Here is a 24,372-nt window from a genome sequence, read left to right as displayed (position 1 = left end):
CTACTAAAGGCGCAGCGTGTGAGAGAGTAAGAGAGACAGAGAGAGAATAAGCATCGAGAGAGATTTAAATTCAGCAACGTACAATGTTGCCACCTGCTCACACACTGCTGTCAAGAGTTGACAACAGTGTGTCAGAGGGCATAGGTAAATCTGTGCTCGCGCTTGCGATCCATTCCGAGTCTGTCTTCGCTCCGCTCCGTTTCGCGAATAGACACTCTGCGATTGCGATTATTGTGTGCGAGGGTTGCGGGATCAACCGAACCGAGGACAATCCGTCCGAGACCATCTTCGCGTGGGTATGAACGGTCGTGCCGGCCACGTACATCTGTAAGTACTAGTTCTTATCAACTCTCGCTTATTCGGGCGACTTTAAGCCTCCTCTCTCTCTCACCTCGACTACATGCTGGTAGCTGGCATGCGCCCGTCTGGCGCGCTTGTGTAAGCCAAGCACCAATAAACAGTTAGTCTAAGTTTTACAATAATCCGCGAGTGTTCATTGACTTTTCCTCCTTTTGAATCCACGTCCTGAGTACTACTATCACCGCCGCGTGTTCATACATCTTTACGTCCGTGCGCGGATAGATTATAGTCGGTAGAACCTAGTGCCTTCTGCACAGCCGACGGAAACGGTGAATAGTAGCATAAACAACAAACAACTTAAAATAATAATGACGGCCGAGCTACCGTCGTAAACTGCAGTAGAAATATTTTCAACTTATAAATTACTACCTATTTTAAAATTGGGGGTTGGCAAGCGAAGCGAGCTCAATTCAAAAATTAATTATTTTGGAATGAACAATCAAAATCGTAATGAGAAGATTTAGAAATTATAAATTATACAATTAAAAACGAAAATTGAAATTAGGGGGTTGGCGAGCAAAGCGAGCAGTGGGTACCCCCTAGTCTATAATAAAAAAAAATTTTACTGACGCTGGTTCAGAAATTCAAAAAGTAAAGCGAAGGTAAAAAAGAAAAGCAAGGTATGCTATAAAACTTTTAGTTTTTACTTGGCTTACTTTAATAATAAAAAAAACATTACAATTTTTATGTCATGCAAATGAATTCAAGTTAGTACAAAGTCTTCACAAAAAAATTCTTGTATTTTTCCCAAACAGTTCGTGCTAATGGTAATTTGTTAAAACCAAGCAAAACAAACGCAATTGCTCTGGTAACATAATTGTATATGCCTTATCAAATATATGAAAAATTTCTTCATCATTTTCAATTAATCTCATGGCTATTGCTGTTTTAGTAAATGTTGAATACGTTTTATTTTTAAAGTTTTTTAAATCATCAAATGAGGTTGCCCCTTTAACTCTTTCTAATATTAATTTTAAGTGAAATAACTCTTGTTCGTTAGGAATCACACAGATTAATCTTCCTAAAGTATTTGAATAGTTTTTACGGCTAATCCACGTTTTTTCGTAAAAACATAATGTTCTGGTATATCACAATACCAAAAATTTCTGGCATAATCATAAATTTTATTTAGTTAAAACCATGATGTTAAAGTGGTATTGCGATTTAGAGAATCTATATCAATGCCGTGTTCATAAAAAATTATTTTTTGTTGAGTTTGTAAATTAATAGCTAATTTAACTACACTATGAGAACAAGCACAAATTGGTGATTCTTGAATACATAATGCAGCTTCTATTGGCCCTACGTATCTACAATCCATGTATTCTGTTATTTCATCGTATATTGCTTTATCTTCATCATTTTTACTCACTTTAATAAAAGCACGATCATGTCCTTTGTGTAAATATTTGTATAAATATTTGATGCTGTTAATAGATGCATAATATTTAACATTAATATGGCAGTTATATTTTCTAACAAGAGTTGGATTGCAGGGAACAACCATTCTATTATCAACCTTTCCAGGTTTACCATAAAGCCTTTTGTTGTAGACGTAGTTTTTATTTTCATTCTTACGACGACGATATTTAGGACGGACATTCTTTTCAAAGTGCGTTGCATCATAAAAAGCTTTTGGAAATTTTTTTAAACAAGTTTTTTTAACTATATCATAACAGTGTTTTTTTTTAATGAGGTCCATGTAACATATGTTTAAATACTAATTCTTGTAATTCCACATCATTCTCATCACGAATTTCAGATGAAATGTTCACCAATCTTATCAGGATTTGTTAATTTTTAATTATTATCCAATACTAACAATAAATGTGCGTATGTAAGACCTCTTCTTTAATATTCATTTACGTATATGTAAACAATAATTTTTCCAAAAATATTCCCACTAAGAATATCAGCTAGGATTGCTCGAAATTTACTATAAAATAATCTAACAGTAATTGTTGCAATATCATTGCATGAAGTTCCTGGCGGAACTTTTTTTAGTACTGTTTTCAACCCAGGCCATTTTGGATTAGTTGATATCGTAACAAATATATCTGGTAGGCTGCCTATTTTTCGCATTATATCCATTGAATCAAGAAAACTTTGGTGCATGTATCTAGAACTTCCTATATAAGTTGATGGCAAAACAAACAAATTACCTGATCATTAGTTATTTTCAAAATTTTTAAGTGTTAAGTGCACTTTTTGTTACGTGATAAACAAGACCTTGATAACATTCTATACGTAATTTTTTCTGATTATATCTTAAAAAATTCTGTCTACAATATTCTATATGATATAAGCTTGAATAATATACTTTTGAGTTAATCTTCCAAAATATAAAATAGAACTAAATTTTGATATAGGCATATAAGCTAATCGATATGAATAATATTGCAAAAATCATAATAATTAGGTTTATACGGGCGTAAGGGAGAGTAAAAGGCTTAAACACACTCTGACGCACGCACGAAAATTAGGAGGGGAAATGAGGGGGAAAATTATGGGGAGAAATTTCTGAACCGACGGCGGCGGCGGCGGCAAAACTTTTTTTATAATATAGAGAGATTAAATAATATCAGTTATACAATATTATAATAATATCACAATAATATTTCATTCATAATGTAAAAAACACAAAATTGTTGGATCTATTAAGTTCTTAAACAAATGATTGCTAACTAAAAACTTAAATAATATATTGATCAGTTATAAACAACTCTCGTGAACTTACTACGCAACTTACAATGCCCGTTTTATAAATACCAATAAAGTAAGAAGTTAAAAAATAAAAAAAATTAATATTGCTTTCTAACATCTGAAAAGAAAATTTAATTTAGATGAAAAAATTAATTCTACTTCTGAACAAAATGATACGAGCATGGCAAGTGACGGAGAAAGTACTTGAGAGTTGTTTGCAACTGATCAATATATTACTTAAGTAATACAGTGCATTAGTAAGAATTTTCACTTTTGGAGTTACAAGAGGTTTTCAACGTACTTTCGATATTTCAAGTTTGGCTTTTACTCTGATTTGAAAACTATCATACGTAAAGGTCCGATATATTGCATGTACATTTCTTTTATAATGGTCAAACAATATTTAATGTTTGATTTCAGCGATGGAGCACATATATTGAAATACTTCAATTTATGAGTGATTTCTGACGTGATTTTTAACGTGATTTCTCACGTGAGATATTACGCCCAATAATTGCGTGAGAAATCATGTGATAAATCACGTGAGAAATCAAGTGACTGTTCACGTGATTGATCGTGTGATAAATCACGTGATTTTTCTCGCCAGGGTTTACATAAGTGTCCGGAATGGAAATCAAAATTATATCACTTAAGATGAATTAATTTCGAAGTTTTTCTGCAAATTTTCATTTTTTCCTGCAGATTTTTATTTGATTACGTGTATTTTATATTGCGTTACTTTTATTTACGTACACAGCGAATAAGGAATATTCATCGCATGCATGCCCGTATATGCTACGTCATACATCGAATGTACGCCCATCGTTGGAGCTCTAGTACTTCAATGTGTCTTTAAACTATCTCTCGACAAAAAATGGTTACCAAATTTTTCTTAGTGATGGTCAAAGCAGCCAGAGTCGCCAACCAGTGCCACAGTTAGCATAAATATAGCTCTAGGGTCGTCTTCGAGTGGTAGAAGTAGTCAGCAACGCCAATCTACAAGGGAGCTGGAAGAAAAACAGTGATTTAAGTCTAATAGTACATTATGCAACACGCGACTAAAGTGCCACGGGTGGGACAGTAATCACCCGAGGAATTTTACGGTTCCATTTACATTCATTATCCTATTTTCGTTTGAATTTTGTCTTGAATAGGAGATTGTATTTTCTCGATATAATTTGTGTCAGTATTCATTAACATACTTCGAAAAGTAGGCTATTAGAAGTGGGAATTGTTTAGCTATTTGGCAACCTTGAATCAACAATTAATGCATTGTTGGATTCATATGTACCCATAGATATTTATTATAATCAAACAATAGGTTTGTTAACAGACTTCATTTAGTTTCTTTTTTTAATTTAATAATTTAATAATTTTCTTAATTTAATTTTGTTTTTTCTTTTAACGGTCAATAAAGTCATAGCAATATTTCGAACGAGTTCGGCATTCATTTCTAGGGCTTTTGCTAATAAATCGGACTGAGCAAAACAATATCAGGCAATATTAGCAGTGTTGGTTTTCCATGGTCCTGAAAGACTTAATCAACTTTTACGTTCAAAAGCTCATAGACCTTCCTTTTAATCTTACTTTTCCGCTTTTCCAAATTTTTTTTGCTGAGTGAGTGTGAATGCCGAAATAATAAAACTCATTGTAAATAACTGTATTCAGAGTGAGTAGAATGCCAACTTGATTTTATGTAATTTTTATCAAGATTTGTCTGTCGCTTCATCGGTGAAATATACACTAAATAATAAGCTACGTAACAGCGCATGCACGCCATTCGATGCGTGTCTTCGCGTCGCGAGCCGTTGTGCTACTCACTCCCTTACCTCTAGAACTTGAAGCTGATAGCACGACTTTGTCACTGGATCGAGCATAGTTAGCAGCCCACGGTATAAACTGAGAGTTTTACAAAGTTTTCTTGCGTATCGTTTTCAGGGAACGAGTTTTCGGCCGACCAGGAAGTCGAAAAGAATAACACCATCACAATCTAATAGAGTGTTAGCGAAGTTGACTGTTTCCGCCATGTAGTTTCTGTCATGAATGCAATTTGCGTGATAACCGAAAAATCAGTGTAAAGTGAAGCACGAGTACACCGAAGGGTTAGCACGAGTAAAAAACTTGTATTTTTTCCCGCCAGATAATGGCCAGAGTTTATTACAAATGAATCTAAATCAAGAGAATTAGATGTTAAATAATTGTGAGTGCAACTTATTCTTTCCTGTTTACTCTGCAACCGAATCTCCTCCGTGAATAGATATTACGACCTAGCGTTTTTTTTTTATAAATTCGTCCGTAATAGAATTATAGAATATAATATAAGAACGTTAGAATTCGGGAATAATCCACAACGTTACAAATCTAACTTTAGTATTTCATAAATCGATTGTAAGGTAACCGAACTTCTAACTGTTAGTTTACTCGGAAACTGAACTGAAATATTTATATTTAGTCATAGTCATAGTCATATTGGGCGGAGGTGAACTGCGGTGGCTCCTGCCCGGGGACGTGCCGGTCGAGCACTCAGGCAAAGCCCATTTTGCTGTGCCTCCTGTACCATAAGAAATTACTTTATAAACCCTTGTTTATAGCTTCGGCAACTCGGCAAATTGATGCCAAGCTTTTTAACCTTAGCTCCTCTAACCCCAACATGGGAACCCCCCACACCCTCTGTCTTGTCCCTGTGAAAGCTGGGCATTCACACAGCAGGTGGGAGGTGGTCTCTGTTTCATGCTCGCACCACCTGCAGATCCCGGAGTCCCTTAGTCTCAGGTTCCACAGGTGGTATCCTACCCTCCAATGTCCCGTCAGCCAGCCAACGGCCAACCTCAACCATTTCCTGCTTAGGCCCCTAATGGACCGCAGCCACTCCTCAAGTGGGCTGCTGCCCATCAAGGCCCTAGCCTGTCTTTGCCCATTGGCATTGGTCCATTTTTCGCTCAGTTGCAAGTTGAGCCAGTCTTTAATAGCTTTATTAACCTCGCAGGTTGGGACAGCGACTGCGCACCTTCTTGCTTGAATGGTGTTCGCGACCCTGCCTGCTAACCTGTCCGCCTTTTCGTTACTCACCACGCCGGAGTGTCCTGGTACCCACACCAGTCTCACTGCGTTGTGTTCCGCCAGTGATTCCAGCGCTTGTCTGCACCTTAATACATCTTATGAGGAGATACTGATACTGTCTAGCGCCATGAGAGCTGCCCTGCTATCCGATTATTTGTCCTGTGCCTCTCTCCAGCAGCCATTTAGCAGCTTCTGTAATGACCCTGATTTCTGCCTAGAACACCGTAGTATAGTGGTCGAGCGAGCACATAATTTCTTGTGTGTCTCCCTTTTCCCAGGCACCTGCTTCTACACCGTTCTCATTTTTTGAGCCATCAGTAAACCACATCACACTGTTTTCGAGGAGTTCATGTAAACCCGTCTTCCATTCTTCCCTTTCTAGGATTTTGATTGAGAACGGCTTATATATATAACTTCTTTCCGCCATTCCGTCACAACCTCTTTCTTCCATTAGCGGCATTACTTGTTCCAGAAGTGCCGCATCCTTCAAATCCGAACAGTTCGTTGATTCCGCTATTCTACAGAACTTCCTGCACGCATTTTCCCTTATTACCTTGACTAGTGGAGGGAGTTCTAACAGTCTTTCCATAGCGACCTTAGGTGTCGTTCGCATGGATCCCGCGATTCCTCCCATAACCAATCTTTGCACCTTGCCTAGTGCCCCTGTGTGAGTTTTCAACTCATGTTTGTGGCCCCATACCAGTGTCCCATGAGTGAGTCTTGGTTTTATGATTGCATCATATAGCCATCTCACTTAATCTGGTTTTAGATCCCAGGTATTGCCAAAAGCCCTCCTGCAGGCCCAGAAGGTGCCTATCGCTTTCTCGCATTTATCTTTGATATGTTTCCCCCAGTTGAGTCTGGCGTCGAGCGTGACTCCTAGTTATTTGACCTCCTTTACCAATTTCAGGGGAACTCCATGGAGTTGGCGCCCTCCCATCGGCTTGGTTTTATACCTGTTCGTATACAGCATGACACTGACTTTGTTGGGGTTAACCCCCAGTTTTACTTTATTACACCATTTCTCCACCAGGCCCAGTACGAACTGCATTAGACCTGCTAGCACGTCCTCGTCATCGTCCCTAATCAGGATGACGATGTCGTCTGCATATGTCTGTGCGTTTATACCAGCCTTACACCCCTCCTTGTAGGCATCCCTTCCTCACCACTCCTTTGCAAGAGTACGCTTCCCTGGCAGCCACTATCGTCCTGGTCCTCAGCATAACGCTGATCCACCTGGCAACAGTTGCTGGTATTGCGTGCTCCTCCATGCCTGCTGAAATCGCCTCGCCGGTCGTGTAATTGAAAGCCCCCTCGATCTCTAGGAAAGCCACCAATAACAAACCCCTGTTTTTCATGCCCTTTTTGAATGAAGACAACCGCATCCACCATTCATGTCTGATAGGCATGCTGCTTGTTGTGCAGCGGCGCTTCTACTAGTGATGACACCTTGATATATCTGTCAACCAGCCTTTCCAGGGTTTTAAGTAGAAACGAGGTCATGCTGTTTGGCCTGAATTCCCTATTAAATTAATTTGTACTGACAAGTAAATATTTATATTTACTTGTCAGTACAAATGTTCTTCAGCATTAAACTTCTAGATCTTTATTTTTTTCACAAAGCATATCTTAAACAAAAGATACTAGAGAGGATTAACACAAAATAAAGTAGAAAATTTATTGCACTAAAATGCATTTAAAAGAAAAACGACAATTGGCTTACAAAGCTACATGGAAAGAAACAGTATAGTAAAATTTTTTAAGCGAAAACGTGGTAATTTTAGATTTGTCGACCTTAGACAGAGCGGAAGCAATTGATTTTATGCGCCCGAATTTTACACGCGCTCTATTTGATATAACTGCTAAAATTACCGCACTATAACGAGTCGCCAAAGTGCGTACAAAAATTCGATACACCCTAATAAACATATACATGTATACTTATGTCGACTTTCCGGTAACCGGTTTTCCTGTAATACCGGCAACTGACAGTGCGTGTTTCCGGTAACTAAAAATATACAAAATATACGAAGGTTTAAAATACTTTCGTAATGCATCCGAGTCTGTTGAAACAATTGAACATCCAGACAAAGTAGTCACAAGTACATGAATATCAACTTAATCCTCGCACAGTGTATCGATCAATTTTTCACGACCTTGAGCATTACCCAAAACATAAATTGCTACTGAATTCCCATGAACATACTTATATTTTGCTACAATTAGGCAAGCGTGAGGTCTCGTTTTCTAAATAATTAAACAAGTTTTACACTATCTATTGTGGCATGGTTACCACGACCTTTAGTACGATTCTTAAAACAGAGAAACATCTAATTGTTTTCAAAAAAGTCATTTTTTAATTTAAAGATAACAGTACATTACGCAAAAAGGGAGCAAAGTCGTTGATTATTCCCGCGGGCGAGAGGACCTACTCAGTTATCATCATTTTAATGAAAACTAGCAAAAAACGCTCGCTTCGCTCGCGATTAACAAATTAATTGTGGTGATATTTAAGGGGATGACGTCCCAAAAAACACTGTTTTTCTATTACATAAAACTTTTTAAATAAAGTTTGCTAATGAAAAACCAAGTCTGTAGCGCCGTAGTGTCAATGTAGTTCATTTGGCCCAGTGGTGCTCAATTCGAGGTTAATTAGAAAATTAATTTTTTTAAATATTATGCAGTGTTATGAAGTGTGAAAACTTTAGAATTTTTAATTTTGTATATCAAAATATTGATAAAAAGTGTTTAGAGCATCAAATATCCTCAAAACTTGAGAAAAATGAGAAACACTGCGCGCATATATAGATATACTGATAGCATGGAATTGAAACTTTCGATTGCTGTAACTTTTCAAAAAGCACCGCTTACCCTACCAAATTTTTATTTCCTTGATTTGTATTATGATTTTACATCATGACCTAGTTTTTGAAGAAGATCTAAGATTTATTTTCTTCGTAATTGAACAAAATGTACACTAAATTTAGACTTAGCCTATGTTTCCCATGTTAAAATATGAATTTTTACTTACAAAATTGCAACAATCTGTAAGAATATTAATTTTTTGAGTGACTACCTTAAGTTTAATAAATCGTTCTACCGAAAAAAAATCTCGATCGGACTTTTTGTTTTTCTAAAATCTTGGAAATACGAACAGATGTTTACGCTTACTTCATCGTACTCATGCGATTGCAGCGTCAAACTTAAAATTGAATTTTGCATTAAACTTTTTAAATAAAGCTTGCAAATGAAAACCCGAGTCTGCAGTGCCGTAGTTTTAAGTTTAATGAATCGTTCTACCGAAAGAATAATCCGATCGGACTTTTTGTTTTTCTAGAAGTTTGAAAGTACAAAATACTCCGTGATGGATTTGCGAAGCTTTTGCGCCAACATCCCCTTAATTATTTGACGTACCATTATTAAATATACTGTTAAATATTAAATGTACACATGATGGTAGTTAATTCTTGTGAAACGTTTTTGAAATGCTCCAATAAGATTGCCAGATTGATAAATTCTAACCAATCAAAAGTACGACTTCGGAAACGTTTCATAAAAATTGATTACCGTCGAGTATAAATGAATATATTCAATACAGCCATCATTCTATAAAAGTAGTTATAGCTACTAGTACACAGGACCGGCTTTAAAATTATAGAATAAAATAGAAATAAATTTTGAATATTAAAATAGTATATTACGATACGTGTGACCTAAATGGTTTTTTTCACACGGCGCAGTAAACGCTATGCGCCGTGTAAAGCTGAATCATTTAAGTCAAGAGTATCGTATAAAATTTTATAGCACAGACTGCTAAAATCCGCAAGTCTCGTCAATTCGTGACTTAACAGCGGATTTTAGCTATACTGTGCTATAAAATGTTTTAAACCCTTTGTAATTATTTGTTGACAGCATTAATTATATTAACAAAATCTAATCGATTTACCGCACGCTCGTGCAAAAATGTACTCTCTAAATCTCAGATAACGCACGTTGTGTCATAAAATATCGTACGATACTATTACTCTTATTATATTTTCTTTATTCGTATTATATTTTGCCTATCCTAAATTTACTAGTTGATCAATGATTACTTCACCTAAGATTTTTCAACTCTCTGTCAGTTGCGATTAAATTGGAAAAATAAGAAAATGGCGGCTATTTACGCATCAAAATCACTAAATCAAAAAATTATAAAATTTTATCAAAAAAGTCACAATTAAATGTATCCTTGTAGATTAGTACTTTGCACTCAACGAAGACGCATTTGAATTTGCGCCGAAGACTAATTCATTTCAGTTTTGCCGCGAAGACTATAGTATGTATATTTTGAACTCTTGCGACAAAGACGTTTGCAGTCCCGCTGCAAAGACTAGTACATTTCTCACTTCGTATACGTTCGATTCTCTGGCAACGAAACAATTCAAAATTTTCCAAAATTTCATTTCTATCGGCTGTCCCCGAGACAGCCACATTTTTCTAATTGATCAGTATATAACTTAACTAAACTTAAGTTAAGTAAGTCCTTTATTGACCAAAAAAAAATGTTGTTGCTTCGTTATGATCAAATATAATAAACTAGACTTTGGTTGATTGATCTCAGTTCTTTTTTATTTGTTATTTCGTTGCGGAGTATATCAAACTTGCATAACCTTTTACTTTTTTAAAAGTTAATTTTTTGAGATTTTAGTCTTTTTTAGTAATTTTTTTTAGGTATTTCATATTTCTCCTAAAAATAAAATATAAGCATCTTTAGCATCTTTTGACCATGGTTTTATTGTAACATTTTTATCACTTACATGAAATCACTGATTGTTCGGATACACTACCCTCAAATTATTTTTACACTTAGACACAAAAAACCACGAAGCGCACCACCTAGACCTCGTCATCGACAACCCTGTACACCGAGACACCGCCCTCGAATGATGTATTTACCTAGACATAAAAAATTACGGAGCGCACCACCTAGACCTCTTCATTGGCCACCCCGTACACCTAGACACCGTCTTCGTATATCTATTTGTCGTCTCCATTTATCTTGACCAAATTTGCAGATTTCATCTTGTGATATGCATATGCGCCATTTCATATTCACAAATACATAGAATTAAAAAAAGATTATACCTGCACAAATAACTATTTGCAGCATCCCTCTGATCTCGACCAAAACTGCGGATTTTATCTTGTGATATGTATGAATACTTATAGCATTCGTTATTATATGTCACGAACACAAAAAAAAAGATTATATCTGCACGAGTAATTATTTGTAGCATCCCTTTTATGTCAATCGAATCTGCAGATAACATTTTGTGATATGCATAAATACATAAATCGTCATTTCATATTCACAAACAAATAACTTTAAAAAAATGTTATTTGCACAAATATTTAATCGCGGCATCCCTTTCATCTGGATCAATTTTAAAACAATCTTTATTCATCCATTTATTTATTTATATATATATATAAATAAATACACACACACGTATATATATATATATATATATATATATATATATATATACGTGTGTGTGTGTATGTGTGTGTGGGTATATGTCATAATATATGTCAAAAATATTAAAAAAATTAATTGCGTCTATTTTTTAAAAATTGTTTTAACAGCTTCCAATCTACCTGGACAAAATCTTGAAAATGTTTTTCAGTAGGAATGTATATTTTTATTATATGTACCTATCTATACCATTAAATAGTTTTTTATTTATAAAATACATCAAGTTTTGTGGAATAAATGCAAAAAAACTCCGGACGGACAGACGGACATTTATTAAATTCTTTTATTGCTAAAAACTAATTGAAATTTGATACATTTGACTTTTTTTTCGGTAACCTAAATGATTTACGTTCAATGAATTTCTACCGTAAAATAGATCTAATTTTTTTCTTTTTACGAGTTTTAAAGTGCTTTTACAAAATTGACCAAATATAAAATTTTAATATAGTGTAGATATACGTTTGTTATTATTTTCTATTTATTCTATTATACTTGGGTTATAAAACAAAATAACAATCATTTCGATAATTTATATAAAAATAAATAAATTTTTCTAAAATTTTTAAAATTTTGCGGGAATAAAAGTTTATTTCCCGCATTTTGCTGGAATAAAATTCTTCGCGGAAAAAAATATGAGGGAATAAAATGCTACTTTAGTCCCGCTTTTTAGGGAATAAAGTGGTTATTATAGTTCAGTCGTGAATAAACTGTATTTATGGTACAATCGTGTTCGTAACCAATGTCCCGGAATAATGTATATGATGCCATACATCATTCATTCATCATTCTATGTAATCATACACTTTTCCATTTTGTTAATTTGGTCATTTTCTGTAAATAAGCGATTTGCCCCTTTGCGTGGCGATCTGTTGTTTGCGTTTGCTATAACGGCTGTGCGTAATGAATCAGGCAATCAGAGTATCATTATCGAAACAATTATATTATTTGAACCGCGCTGGTTATCAATGTCACGTACCGTTCTGACAATTAAAACCTTCGTTGTTTTTCATTGAAAGAAAAACTGTGTCGATGGTACAAACGTGGTCGTAACTAATGTCCCGGAATAATGTATGATGCCATACATCATTATATGATCATACATCAATAATGGCTGTCCGTAGTAAATAAGGCAATTAAAGTATCGTTATCAAAACCATTCTATTATTTTAACTGCGCTGATTATCGCTACTACGTACTTTTCTAGAAATAGAGAGTAGCAAAAAGTATTCAAACCCGTTTTCCACGACCTAAAGTATTTTGTGGTGCATATTAATTGCAACCAAACATTCACGACTATGCTATTGATTTTCAGTAATTCAGCAGGGGGGCGCTGACGCTGATGCTGACTTTTATTTATTACATTAAGAACAATTTTCACGAAAGTCATCAAGATCCATTTTTAACGACATTAAATTAATTTATCAAATCAGTATAGAATCTTGCTGGCTCTTAAAGTTTGTAAAGGAGTATTGCTGTTTTAAACCGTAAGATCGAAAACACAAGATCTGACAAACATCAAATTTATCGCAGCCAAGTATTCAAACCCGTTTTCCACGGCTTTAAGCATTCTGTAATGCATATTAATTGAAACTAAACTTTATGAATCACAGAATGCTTTTGGTCGTGGAAAACGGTTTGAATACTTTGCTGCGATTAATTCAATGTCCGTCAGATCTTCTGTTGTTGATCTTACGGTTTAAAACAGCAATACTCCCTTACAAACTCTAAGAGCCAGCAAAATTCTATGGCTTGGTCGTGGAAGTTTAGTTGCAATTAATAGGCATCACAATATGCTTAGGGTCGTGGAAAACGGGTTTGAATACTTGGTTGCGATAAATTATAGTATAATCTTAGCACTTTATTATGGATTGTCGAAAAGCGCGCTTAAATATATATGATAACCAGAAAGTGTAGTTAAATACCCGGGTTTCCGATAATTACCGGAAAGTCGACAAGTTGCCGGAAAGCGTATGTATTTCCCAAAATAGTTATCGGAAAACCGACCAAAAGATATATATATATATATATATATATATATATATATATATATATATATATATATACATACACACACACACACACACACACACATTTTAGTGTTGAAATATCAAAATATTTAGAATTATGTACAATTCTAATTGTATCTCATACTAAAAATTACATAAATATAAATTATTTTCAAAAATGTACGAATATTTAACGCAGTATATAGTTGAACACCCTTCAACGTTAATGTGACAAGTTGAATTTTAATAATAAGTATGGGTTATATGAAAAAGGAATCATCTATCTGTTGATCTTATATCTGTGTATTTTATGATATCTCATCTATTGATCTATTATCAATAAGATATTTTAAAATACTATACTGTTTTAATCAAATTTTCGTTTTAATGAAGTTTTTTTTGCTATTTTAATTTGATAAATATGCAATGTCATTGTTATCCACATCCATCGGTATGATTCTTTCAAAATGTCGAATACAATTATTAGTTGTTTTATCAACTAAACTTATAATTTTATTTTTTATATTGCTTCCTCCTAGAGGAAGCTTTGTAATAGTAAAATTTTGAGTTTCAAAACTTCAAGAAAATACTTTTTAGTGTGTTAGAAGTTCAAATCAAGTGTTTTTAGAAAATGTCCGTATGGATGTGTGTGTGCGTGTATGTACACTGTAATATTTCTGGAACTACTTTGTCAATATCACTAAAATTTGACATGCATATCTAATTTTGAAATCTGAATTTGGGAAAAACAGTTATTTTTTATTTTCTCGACTATTTTTTTTATGGCCATTTTTTGATTTTTGAAAATCATTATTTGCAATGCCCACATTCCGTGTTGTTATAACCGCGGCCACATCGTCTGCGGATCCAACGAGCATCATGTCCCCCGGGATTTCGAGTTTTAGAAGCCCGTCGTACAAGATACCCCAGAAGTCTGGACCCAAAATCGAAAAAAAACCCTGCGCTACACCTGCAGTTATAGGTCTTCTTCTGCGCCCTTCTTTTGTGTCATACTCGATAATTCGGTCCCTCAGATAATCTTCCGTAAGACGCATAATGTATCGCGGCATACCGAATGATTCTAAGGCAGCAAGTATGTCGGTCCATCTTGCCGAGTTAAACGCGTTTTTTACGTCTAACGTTACCAGAATCACAATGTCTCTAGTCGCGTGTCTAACTATCTCTACTTTCTTTACCGTGTCTGTTACCTCTCCAACGGCCCCTATGGTGGATCGCCCTTTTCTAAAGCCATACTGTTTATCGGAAAGGTCTCTTGCTTCGCGTACGGCCCTTAGTATTCGCGGTTTAACCAGTGCTTCCTCCGTCTTTCCCATTGTATCTAAAAGACTCAGGGGCCTATAAAAAGTGCCCGTATCCGCTTCTTTTTCGGTTTTTCAATCAGTACAAGTCTCGCTCTTTTCCACCGCGAGCTAAAAACTCCCTGCACCAGGCACTGGTTGTACATCTCCAAGAGCAGCTCAGGCCGTTGCGACGCGACGATCCTGAGCATTTCCGCAGAGATGCCACATCCAGTCCCGGTGCCCTGCCACTCTTAAGGGACGAAGTTGCTGCGATAAGTTCGCCTTCTGTAAAAAGAGGTATCTCGTCTGCCGGTATTTCCGCCTCTTCTGTCTGGGGTCTGATGGGATGTGTGGGGAACAGCCCATCGATTACTTTTTCCATCGTTTCAGCTTCCATGGGTTCCATGATTTTCATTTCGCCCATCTTTCGTGTAACAATCGCGTATCCATCGCCGAATGGATCTTTCTCGACGTCGTTGGTGATCTTCGTCCAGCAGCGGTGCTTGCTCTCTTTTTTAAAAATTTGTAAGTATATTTATTAACCCACTTGCGTTAATAAATATACTTACACTGTTTTCCTGCTTGTACACAACAAGCAGGTGGCGACGGTACACCAAAAGGAAAAAGTCCGGAGATCATCAAGTAACACCCTGCTTCGCACGGGAAGCAATATAGCAACATCGATAATCTCCTTACAAATTTATGGCATTATCATTGAATCTTTTTTCACCTATTTTTCTGTTTAAGATTTTTCATAGTTTCTTTAGGTTATCATTTTTTCAACAAGGCGTATTTAAATTTGATCATCTTCAATAACCTTGTCTAAAGTTTTGGTAAACGTTTTGTAGTCATATTCAAGTCGTTTATTGTTAATATCCATTTACCATTAATTATATAAAAATTCTTTGGCATTTCTTTCGCATGATTTTATAATAGCATTAGTGATCCAACCTTTTTTGCCGCTTTGTTTATATTTAGTAGCTGTTGCTGTTGTTGAGCTTTAAGTAGCTGTTGATGTCGCTTCTTGGCTGGCTCTGAACGTTCTTATTGTGCTGTCTTTGTAGAGATTGGTCGTTCTTGTTTTTGCGTTTGTGTAGTTTCATTCTTGGATGGACTTCGAGTTCCTACTATAGATCACTGCTCATGGTAAACTGGGAGTACAGCCGGTAAGTTTCACCAGATAGTCAGTAGACTCGATGTACATGGTTTTTTTTTTAATGCTGCAATGTTGGACTGTATACGTATAGAATTTTCATAACAAGTGTAAATAAGGTTATTTTTTGGCTAATGATAAAACTGTATACTTATTTTTTTTTGTAATTGTTTGAGTGTTGAAACTTAAATTTGTAAAAAATAACCAATATAATCTCTGAATGTCATAACTGGTTAGCGTTGCCATGGTTTACTAAAAAAGATAAAATAAATCAATATTTTAATTTCATAAGAATAAATTGAAATAATACCGAAAAGAATACTCATCTTTTTGTCGCAGTCATGACAATACCTTTGTATTTCAATGCAAACTACCCAGCGTGCACTTGCAGCATAGGAATGGTCTTCTTGTAGTTAGTGCGGCTCTCCTACTTTAGGTTTGTGCTTTCTTTGTGCTAACTTGGACTTGTCGTTCAGCATAGAAAATCTTCTGGACATCAATAGTATTTGCCTACTCTGTAGCAGCGTGTCCAAGAATCCTAATGCTTGAGCCCTGGGCTCATCTATTTAGAATTTGCAATGGCACTGGATACAAATCAAAAGTTCCTCGAACTCAGAAAACAGAAGATTGATATCAATCATTCTATTCCTGGCCTCAAAGGTTCCTTGCGCTGCTGAAGTTTCTATTTATTATGCTGATCTTGTCCTACAAATCTTGGCCTCTTCTTGCCTATTCCTCGAGACTACTTCTTATCCGGATGAGTACTCGCAAACCTGCCTTTAGAATCTTGCTGATCACTATTCCACAACACTTAATTTTACACTTTTTTCTAAAGAAACTTCACTTCACTGCTTTAGGCTTAAACCGCGGTACCCGAGATTAAAAAGCGGGAGCTCTAACTACTGAGCCAACGTCTACGATGCAAGCGCATGCTATGCATCAGAGTACGGCTGTGTGGACTCTTATCGCTAACTCGTCTCGCAGTTCGCGTTGCAGACGTGTGCGCCTGTGATAAAGCTATATACCCTAAAAACACAGCACTTATCCCAAGCACTACTTAGATAAGTTAAAAAAAAAAAATTTTAAATATCAGCTGTTTTTAAGCACTTCACTTCACATCCCAGAATTATAGCAGCTATGTTTTGAAATGTTTGCTGTCAGCTAGCGGAACAGCAGAACGGTTGCTCTGTCCTTTTCCAATACGTTGATTATAATCTTACCTAACAGGTGGCGCGCAGGGCGAGCAATATTTGAATTTCACTGAATGTCCCTATATGTTTTTGATGAACAGATTTCGGGAGCGTGTTCTACGGAAAATTTGCTATCAAAATAAATAATATAAAAAAATTGATTTTTTCAAAGTTTCAAAGTGTTGTGTCCCCTTTATTACACGTTCACTTAGTCCACATACAACCTTTTCGGCTTACACACTCCGCGCCCGATTTCTTTTTTCACAATTTACACGAATTTTCGCTGTATCCCACGTTTAGGGCGCCATTTGTCGCGTGGCCAAATCTAACCGAGAAGAAGAAGCCACGATTTCAAAGCCCAGACATTTTTATTTATAGTTCTCGACTAAGTCGGAAGAAGTTCTGCGAGAATACTGAAGTTCATGTTTTCGCAGTATGTGACGCTTGTCGTTAACCCAATGACAAGTCACACAATGAAGCAATAGTCAATTTTAATGTCCAATTAATAAAACAAAAAAAATAATAACAATAATAATAAAACATTTAACGCTTTTTTTACACAAAAAGATTAAAAAACTGTTAAAAGAAATAAAATTAATTCTTTTCGAAGTAATGATAAGCAAATACAGATATATTCATCATTACAATATTTTTTAGGGAACATCAAGACCTTCTCATTATCATGTACTCTGGGATGACAATCATTTCGAGAGTGATGAATTACAATGTCTAACATATCAATTATGTCATACATATGTAAGATGTACTAGATCAGTAAGTATCCCTGCACCAGCTTATTACGCTCATCTGGTTGCTTTTCGTGCTAGATACCATCTTGTGGAAAAAGAACATGACAGGTTTGTATTTTTAATTTTATTTTTAAATGTGGTATTTTCTATTCCTATATTAATTTAATTGATCTCATTCATGTAACAGTGGAGAAGGATCTCATCAATCGGGTTGCAGCGAAGATAGAACACCTGGTGCAATGGCAAGAGCAATAACGGTTCATGCTGACACTAAGAGGGTCATGTATTTTGCGTAAATGTTAGCTGTGTCATCGACTTATTTTTAGGTAAAAAACAGACAGTAAGAGAGAAATTAAGGAACATAAAATTGCTTGTCATCATATTAAAATAGGTGATTCATATGTAATGGGTAAATATAGCTTATAGGCTACCAACGCGAAATATTTTCTTGAATGGCCAATTTTTTCTTTCTGGGAAAGATTTTCACAGATAATGATTTAAGTTTGCAGTTTCAATGCAACTTTATACAAACTTTAAACAAATTGATAATGAATTATGTAGAAAATTAGAATTTTATTCAGCATTTATATTATTTTATTCTTTTTTCATAAGTCAAAAATTGATTAAAGACAAAAAATTATTGAAATATTTAGTTGAGTTAATTAAATTACACTAGTAATTATATTCATGTTTACGAAATGCACAGTATGCTTAATCGGATAACTGAAAAAATTACAGTAAAAATGGTAAAACATAGCAATAGTAAAAATAATTTCTTTTCTGTTTTAATAGTATATTCTAATTTTAAATATAATATAGGCAAATAAAAAATTGGCCATACCAAATTAAAGTTAATGGCCTGTCAAGAGAAACACCTGCTTTTGATAAGCAGATCTTTACTTTATTTGAGGATCTAACTTCTTGAACATATTACTGAAGTCAGTACTAGTATTTTTGGCCGACAGACCTTTGCTTTCAAGGTTCCTATCTTCTTCGGTTGATACGTTTCGTTGATATCTATTGGTTTGATACGTTTTGTGTATATCTCTATTTACTAAAAAAGATATGTATATATGTGTGTGTGTGCACGCGCGCGTGAGCGTGTGTGTATATGTATATATATATTTCTTTTTTAGTTACTATTATTCAAAGACATTGTAATCGTTTAATGAAAGGCTTTTAAACAAAACTACGAGTATCGGACGTCGTTATTATGTACAAAAAGTTAGTTCGCCAGACCTGGTCAAGATCTATTTTCTGAAGAATGGATCTTCAACTTATAAAACATAAATCAAAATATGTTGATGAGTTTTGAATTAAATCAACACTATTACAAAAATTGAAAATTTATAAATATAGTAAGTGACATCAGTAATGAGTTTAATTGAATTTCGAAAACAATTTTTATCCGGATAATAATTTAAAAACTTTGTTTTAATATTATAGTTTTCTTGTAACTTTTTACAATTTTAAATTCGATATTATATAAATTGACATTGGAGTTTTATTAGTATAATAAATTGTATGAGTCCAATCATAGAAAACATAGTATTTGACGATAAAAATAAATAATTATTCAAAAAACCTTTGATAAATAAATTATCCATTATATAACGTAAATAATCTCACTAAGCTTTCTCTTTATCTCCCCCATCGTCCTTCGACATTCCTTGTATATTGTAAAATTCTCATATTAGGATCCCAATATCTTGAACTTTCTGCAAAATTCATCCAGTTCTTTGATTGTATATCAAAATCTAAGAAAAATATCCCCGTACCTCACCGCCCACTTTGAAAACAATGTAACTCAGAATCCGCTTCGAAAACCCTGGATCTTGACAACCGTTTTCAAAAACTTCCAGAATACGCTTTGAAAATTCCTTATCTTAGCATCTGCTTCAAGAATTGTGGTTCCTAAAATACGGGGTTCCTGGAGTGGACATTAAAATAAAGAGTTTATTTTTCTCAGGTGCTCTAAGAAAAAGGATTACATACATTGAATGCAGCTCTTTAACTGGTAAGGAATAAGATTTTTTATGCGGATCAGTGCACAGGACTTAACAGTTAAGGCACTTAAATTTTGTTGATACTGGAAAAGAAACATTTCTCAGTAGTTAGTAGTAGAACAAATAAAACTTATTCAAATACGTTAACTTATAGAAATGGAATCGCTGCCGATTTTTTGTCACGTAGCTTCCTTCAACCTTATGTATTGCTTCAATAGCAAATTTTTTTTACTCCACACACAATTTACAAAGATTTTTGAAACTTTTTTGTTCGATAAATGAAATTATTTCCAATCAATTATTTATTTATGTGTACAATAATATTTCATAATTTGTAGCTCACCATAACCTTTTTTTTCAATAATCGAATTTCTTAGAAAGTAATTAGTTAAACAACTTGATATTTATGGAAAAAGTAGTTCTTATATTTTGCTTCCTCCTATAGGATGCTTTGTAATAGTAAAATTTTGAGTTTCGTCAAAACTTCTAAAAATACTTTTTGGTGTGTTAGAAGTTCAAATCAAGTATTTTTAGAAAATGTCAGTATGGATGTGTGTGTGTGTGTGTGTGTGTGTGTGTTTGTGTGTGTATACCGTAATATTTCTGGAACTACTCCGTCAATATCACTAAAATTTGACATGCATATCTATTTTTGAAATCTAAATTCGGAAAAAAGTTATTTTTTATTTTTTCAACTATATTTTTTATGGTCATTTTTTGATTTTTCAAAAACACTATTATGCGTTTTTTTTCAATCATTCAATTGTTACAAACAATTCAGCTACAATGCATTTTGAAGAGAATAAAATTACCTACTTTTCCTCGTTTGGTCATCGGGATCGACCGCTTTGTTTGGCAGATAAAATGAAAAAAGTAATTTTTTTCAAAAATTCATCATATCTGAAACTAAACCCACAAATCATAACCTCACAAAAAAATCATGTCAATTGGTCACGTGTCAAACTATCCCATTAAAATTTCAAGTGATTTGAATACTTATTTTTTCAGTAATAAATCAAAAACTGAAAAAATAGTACATTACGATACGTGTGACTTAAATGGTTCTTTTTTACACGGCGCAGTTAGCATCCGTTACGCTCGGGTGCTAAGCGTCGTGTAAAACTGAACCATTTAAGTCAAGAGTATCTTATAAAATGTTATAGCACAGACTGCTAAAGTCTCGCCTATTCGTGAATAAAGTAGTCCTTATTTGCACCGTGAGTTTAGCGCACGAGCGTAGCGAGTGTGATAAACACGGTGCAAAAAGAACTACTTTAGTCACAGATAGGCGTGACTTAACAGTGGATTTTAGCCACACTATGCTATAAATGAGTTTATTGGTGCCTCGATTACAGGCGTAAAAAGGCCTTATTGCACTTTAGATTTTGAGAAAAAGTAGATATATTATGTGTTTTGGCTAAGTTTATCGCACAGCTTTCAAATCCCTATGGTTCTTATGATATCAAGGTTTCAATTTTTTATTGAAAATTTCTTGATTCCTTATATCTCTAAAATAATGTAGTCAAATGCTTCAAAATTTTATTTGGTGATCCAATATAAAAAAGCTGTCAGCTGCTAAAATTTTAAACGATTTCGTCGAGTGGTTCTCAAGTAAAGAATTAAAAGGTAAAAGTCGTTTTCTCGAAAATTGCGTGAGCGACCTATCTAATGAATAGCTTGTTGTTTTGATGGTTAGGTTGGTTAGAAACATATGTAAACATGCGTGAATATCTGTGAAAAAAAATTGACGGCAGCGTTCGTATTCTATAATCAAAAAACAGAGGGGGCAAACTTTTGGACAATGAACCATCCAAAACTTATATATTAAATTATGTATTAAAAACCGCCTCATACATTTGCAGGCAGATATACTGTATATTAAAACAATATTTTATTTATAGGACTTATAAATTTAGTTGGAGGAAGCTACGTGTCAATGAATTGGCAGCGGTTTTTAATCACGATAATTTTGTTTTATGAGTTCGTACGTAATAACGTTATTTAAATCTCGAGTTATAATGGTTTCAAAACATTTTAAGAAAAATAAATCTTAAATATCACAAAATATAATAGATCTAATGACCATGTTTATGAAGCCTGTGCGATTGGAACCGTGCATTCACGCAATAAGCGCATACAAATTCCGAATATTCAAAACCAAGTTGCTATTACAATACAAAGCACGTAAAATCCGAGTGCTCTGACCTGTGCGTCAGCACTCCTTGTGCGCGAACTACTGTAAAACGTACGCATCAATCCTTGGTGTGGTGATTGTCGATTAGACTACCGCAATCTTTACCATCGTCTTCATTTCGTAACTGCGTGCGTCGGCACCGAGACATTAAAAATCCTAAAGCCGATCTACACAGGGCATTTTTACGTAAATTCTACAGACAGACAAATTTTTGCTGGGGTCACTGACGAGTACCTGGCACAATGATAACTTTCCACGAAACGAACTACGGCCGTTATGCCAGGAAAGCAAAAAAAAGATTCAACTTGACAAGAGTTAGTATTCATAGTTTCCAATAATATATCGAGAAACAGTCGGCCCTTTAACTAAGAAAGGCCTTCACTGCAAAGCGAATACGAGCGATCACAATAAAACTTATCAGAGTCCAACTGGGCCCTCAAAGTTCATCGAACTAACGAAGGCTATTCGGGCCAACGCACCAGGCAGCTCAAACTATCGCAGCAACCAAACAATTGGGGCCAACAGCAGCCCTAACGCGCAACGCAGTTATCGGCACGGACCAGCCGCCGATACGTTAGGGTAATTACAGTATATAAACTGAGACGATGTGATTTAGTGCGTAGAAAGTCTTGTCACTAAATCCACACGCACTCGTTAAATTTTATAATTTTATATAAAAGTATGGCCAAATTTATTCAAGGCACCAGGCCGTACAAATTTTCTTTGTGTTCCCGGCTTGAGAACGATTTCTCCCCACAGAAAATTCGATTGCGGGTGATGCAGGACATAAAGTTTTGCACTTGTTTCATTGGAGACACTATCGTATTTATTTCAATTTCTGCTGTTTGCTAATACTTGGCAATGTGCAAGCGTATAATAAATTTAATTTAAAAAAAATTTTATGTAAAGACAATATTTACGTTTGTTCCACAGCTGAGCAGCGAGCAGCAGCAGAACAACAGCAACGCCACTAACCATGCGGTGGCGCGCGAGTCCATATATGTATAGCGGCTCGCTCGCGATATAACTATATTTATAACGAAGCGGCTGCGGTGGGGATTTAAACGAGCAGTGGAGACGGCAAAGTGATAGGCCAGCGTGTTGTGTATGCATAAAATGTGAATAGTTGTGAATGTGCATGTGATCGAATGAATGTGGGAGTTTTCTAGGCGGCTCGACTCCCGCTCTCTCCGCTATCTTCGCAAGGCCATGCGCGGCCTATGACCAGTCACTTGTTCTCAGCGCAATATTAAGCGCAGGAGCTCCCGCTCCGAGAGCGAGCCGCGTTAGCTCTAGCGTAATTAAAGCGCCTAATCTCTACTTAAGAACAACTTAACGTCTTGAGTAGATGACAATTAGACCAATTTTGATATTTTTTATACTTATAAATTTTTCAACTTAGACAAAATAACGTCACTTAAAACGTATCTGTCATGTGTTACGTCGTTCAACGTATAATTACATCAAAAACCATTTACAATTAAAATATCTGAAAATGATTTAAATCAACGAAAACTGCTGAATCTCGTATTCATTACAGACAAAATGTGTTACAGTGTGTCAGTGTCGGTCATGAGTCGAGTTGCGAAGTGCAAACTAAACATTTTTGTTTAGTTTGCACTAAACAAACTAAATTCACTCGATGCACCTTGCGAAACTAAAATCAAACATTTAGAAAGATGCGAGTTCTTAAAAAAGCCTTGCATGGCTAACAACGACAATTCGATGCCAGAGCTCCGTACACACCGGTTCAACAATTGGCGATACTTATCTGCAAAAGCACAATCAATTATAAAACTCAATATCGCATTTTACCTCTGTCAAACGCGAACAGTATTTTACGAGAATTTTATATAATTATTCGAATAAACGATCGGGTTACAGTGAAATAGATTTTGTGTTTCAAATTCTATTATGAAGAAATCCTATCCATTCGGTACGAGCCTAAAGCTGCATTCTGTTGACTGAGCATCACATTTACTCAAAGGTAAGGTTTTCCTATTTACTTGCTATCAGTAAGAGTGTTAGGCGCGGATTAACATTTCTTACAGCCTTTGCTACTACAAATATCATTACGCTCTAATCCATTCATTAAGAGTAGTTAAGACGTAACGCATGCATACATATCTCCC

The 24,372-nt window shown here is 35.1% G+C and overlaps 1 protein-coding gene across 1 annotated transcript in view; it reads left to right on the top strand.

Annotated features, from left to right (window-relative positions):
• The window catches only part of LOC100116597 (protein argonaute-2), a 137,397-nt gene extending 117,773 nt beyond the window's left edge, over positions 1 to 19,624 (top strand). The window contains exons 11-12 of the mRNA XM_031928054.1: positions 17,949 to 18,148; positions 18,228 to 19,624. Coding sequence (XP_031783914.1) covers positions 17,949 to 18,148; positions 18,228 to 18,336 — 309 coding nt within the window. The 3' untranslated portion in view covers positions 18,337 to 19,624. The remainder of the gene's footprint in view (positions 1 to 17,948; positions 18,149 to 18,227) is intronic.
• Positions 19,625 to 24,372: the final 4,748 nt, after the last annotated feature.

Source organism: Nasonia vitripennis (assembly GCF_009193385.2).
Source record: "Nasonia vitripennis strain AsymCx chromosome 4 unlocalized genomic scaffold, Nvit_psr_1.1 chr4_random0003, whole genome shotgun sequence".
In the NCBI taxonomy this organism is placed as follows: domain Eukaryota; kingdom Metazoa; phylum Arthropoda; class Insecta; order Hymenoptera; family Pteromalidae; genus Nasonia; species Nasonia vitripennis.
The sequence above is the reverse complement of the archived record's forward strand: the minus strand, read 5'-3'. Positions and strand labels throughout refer to the sequence as shown.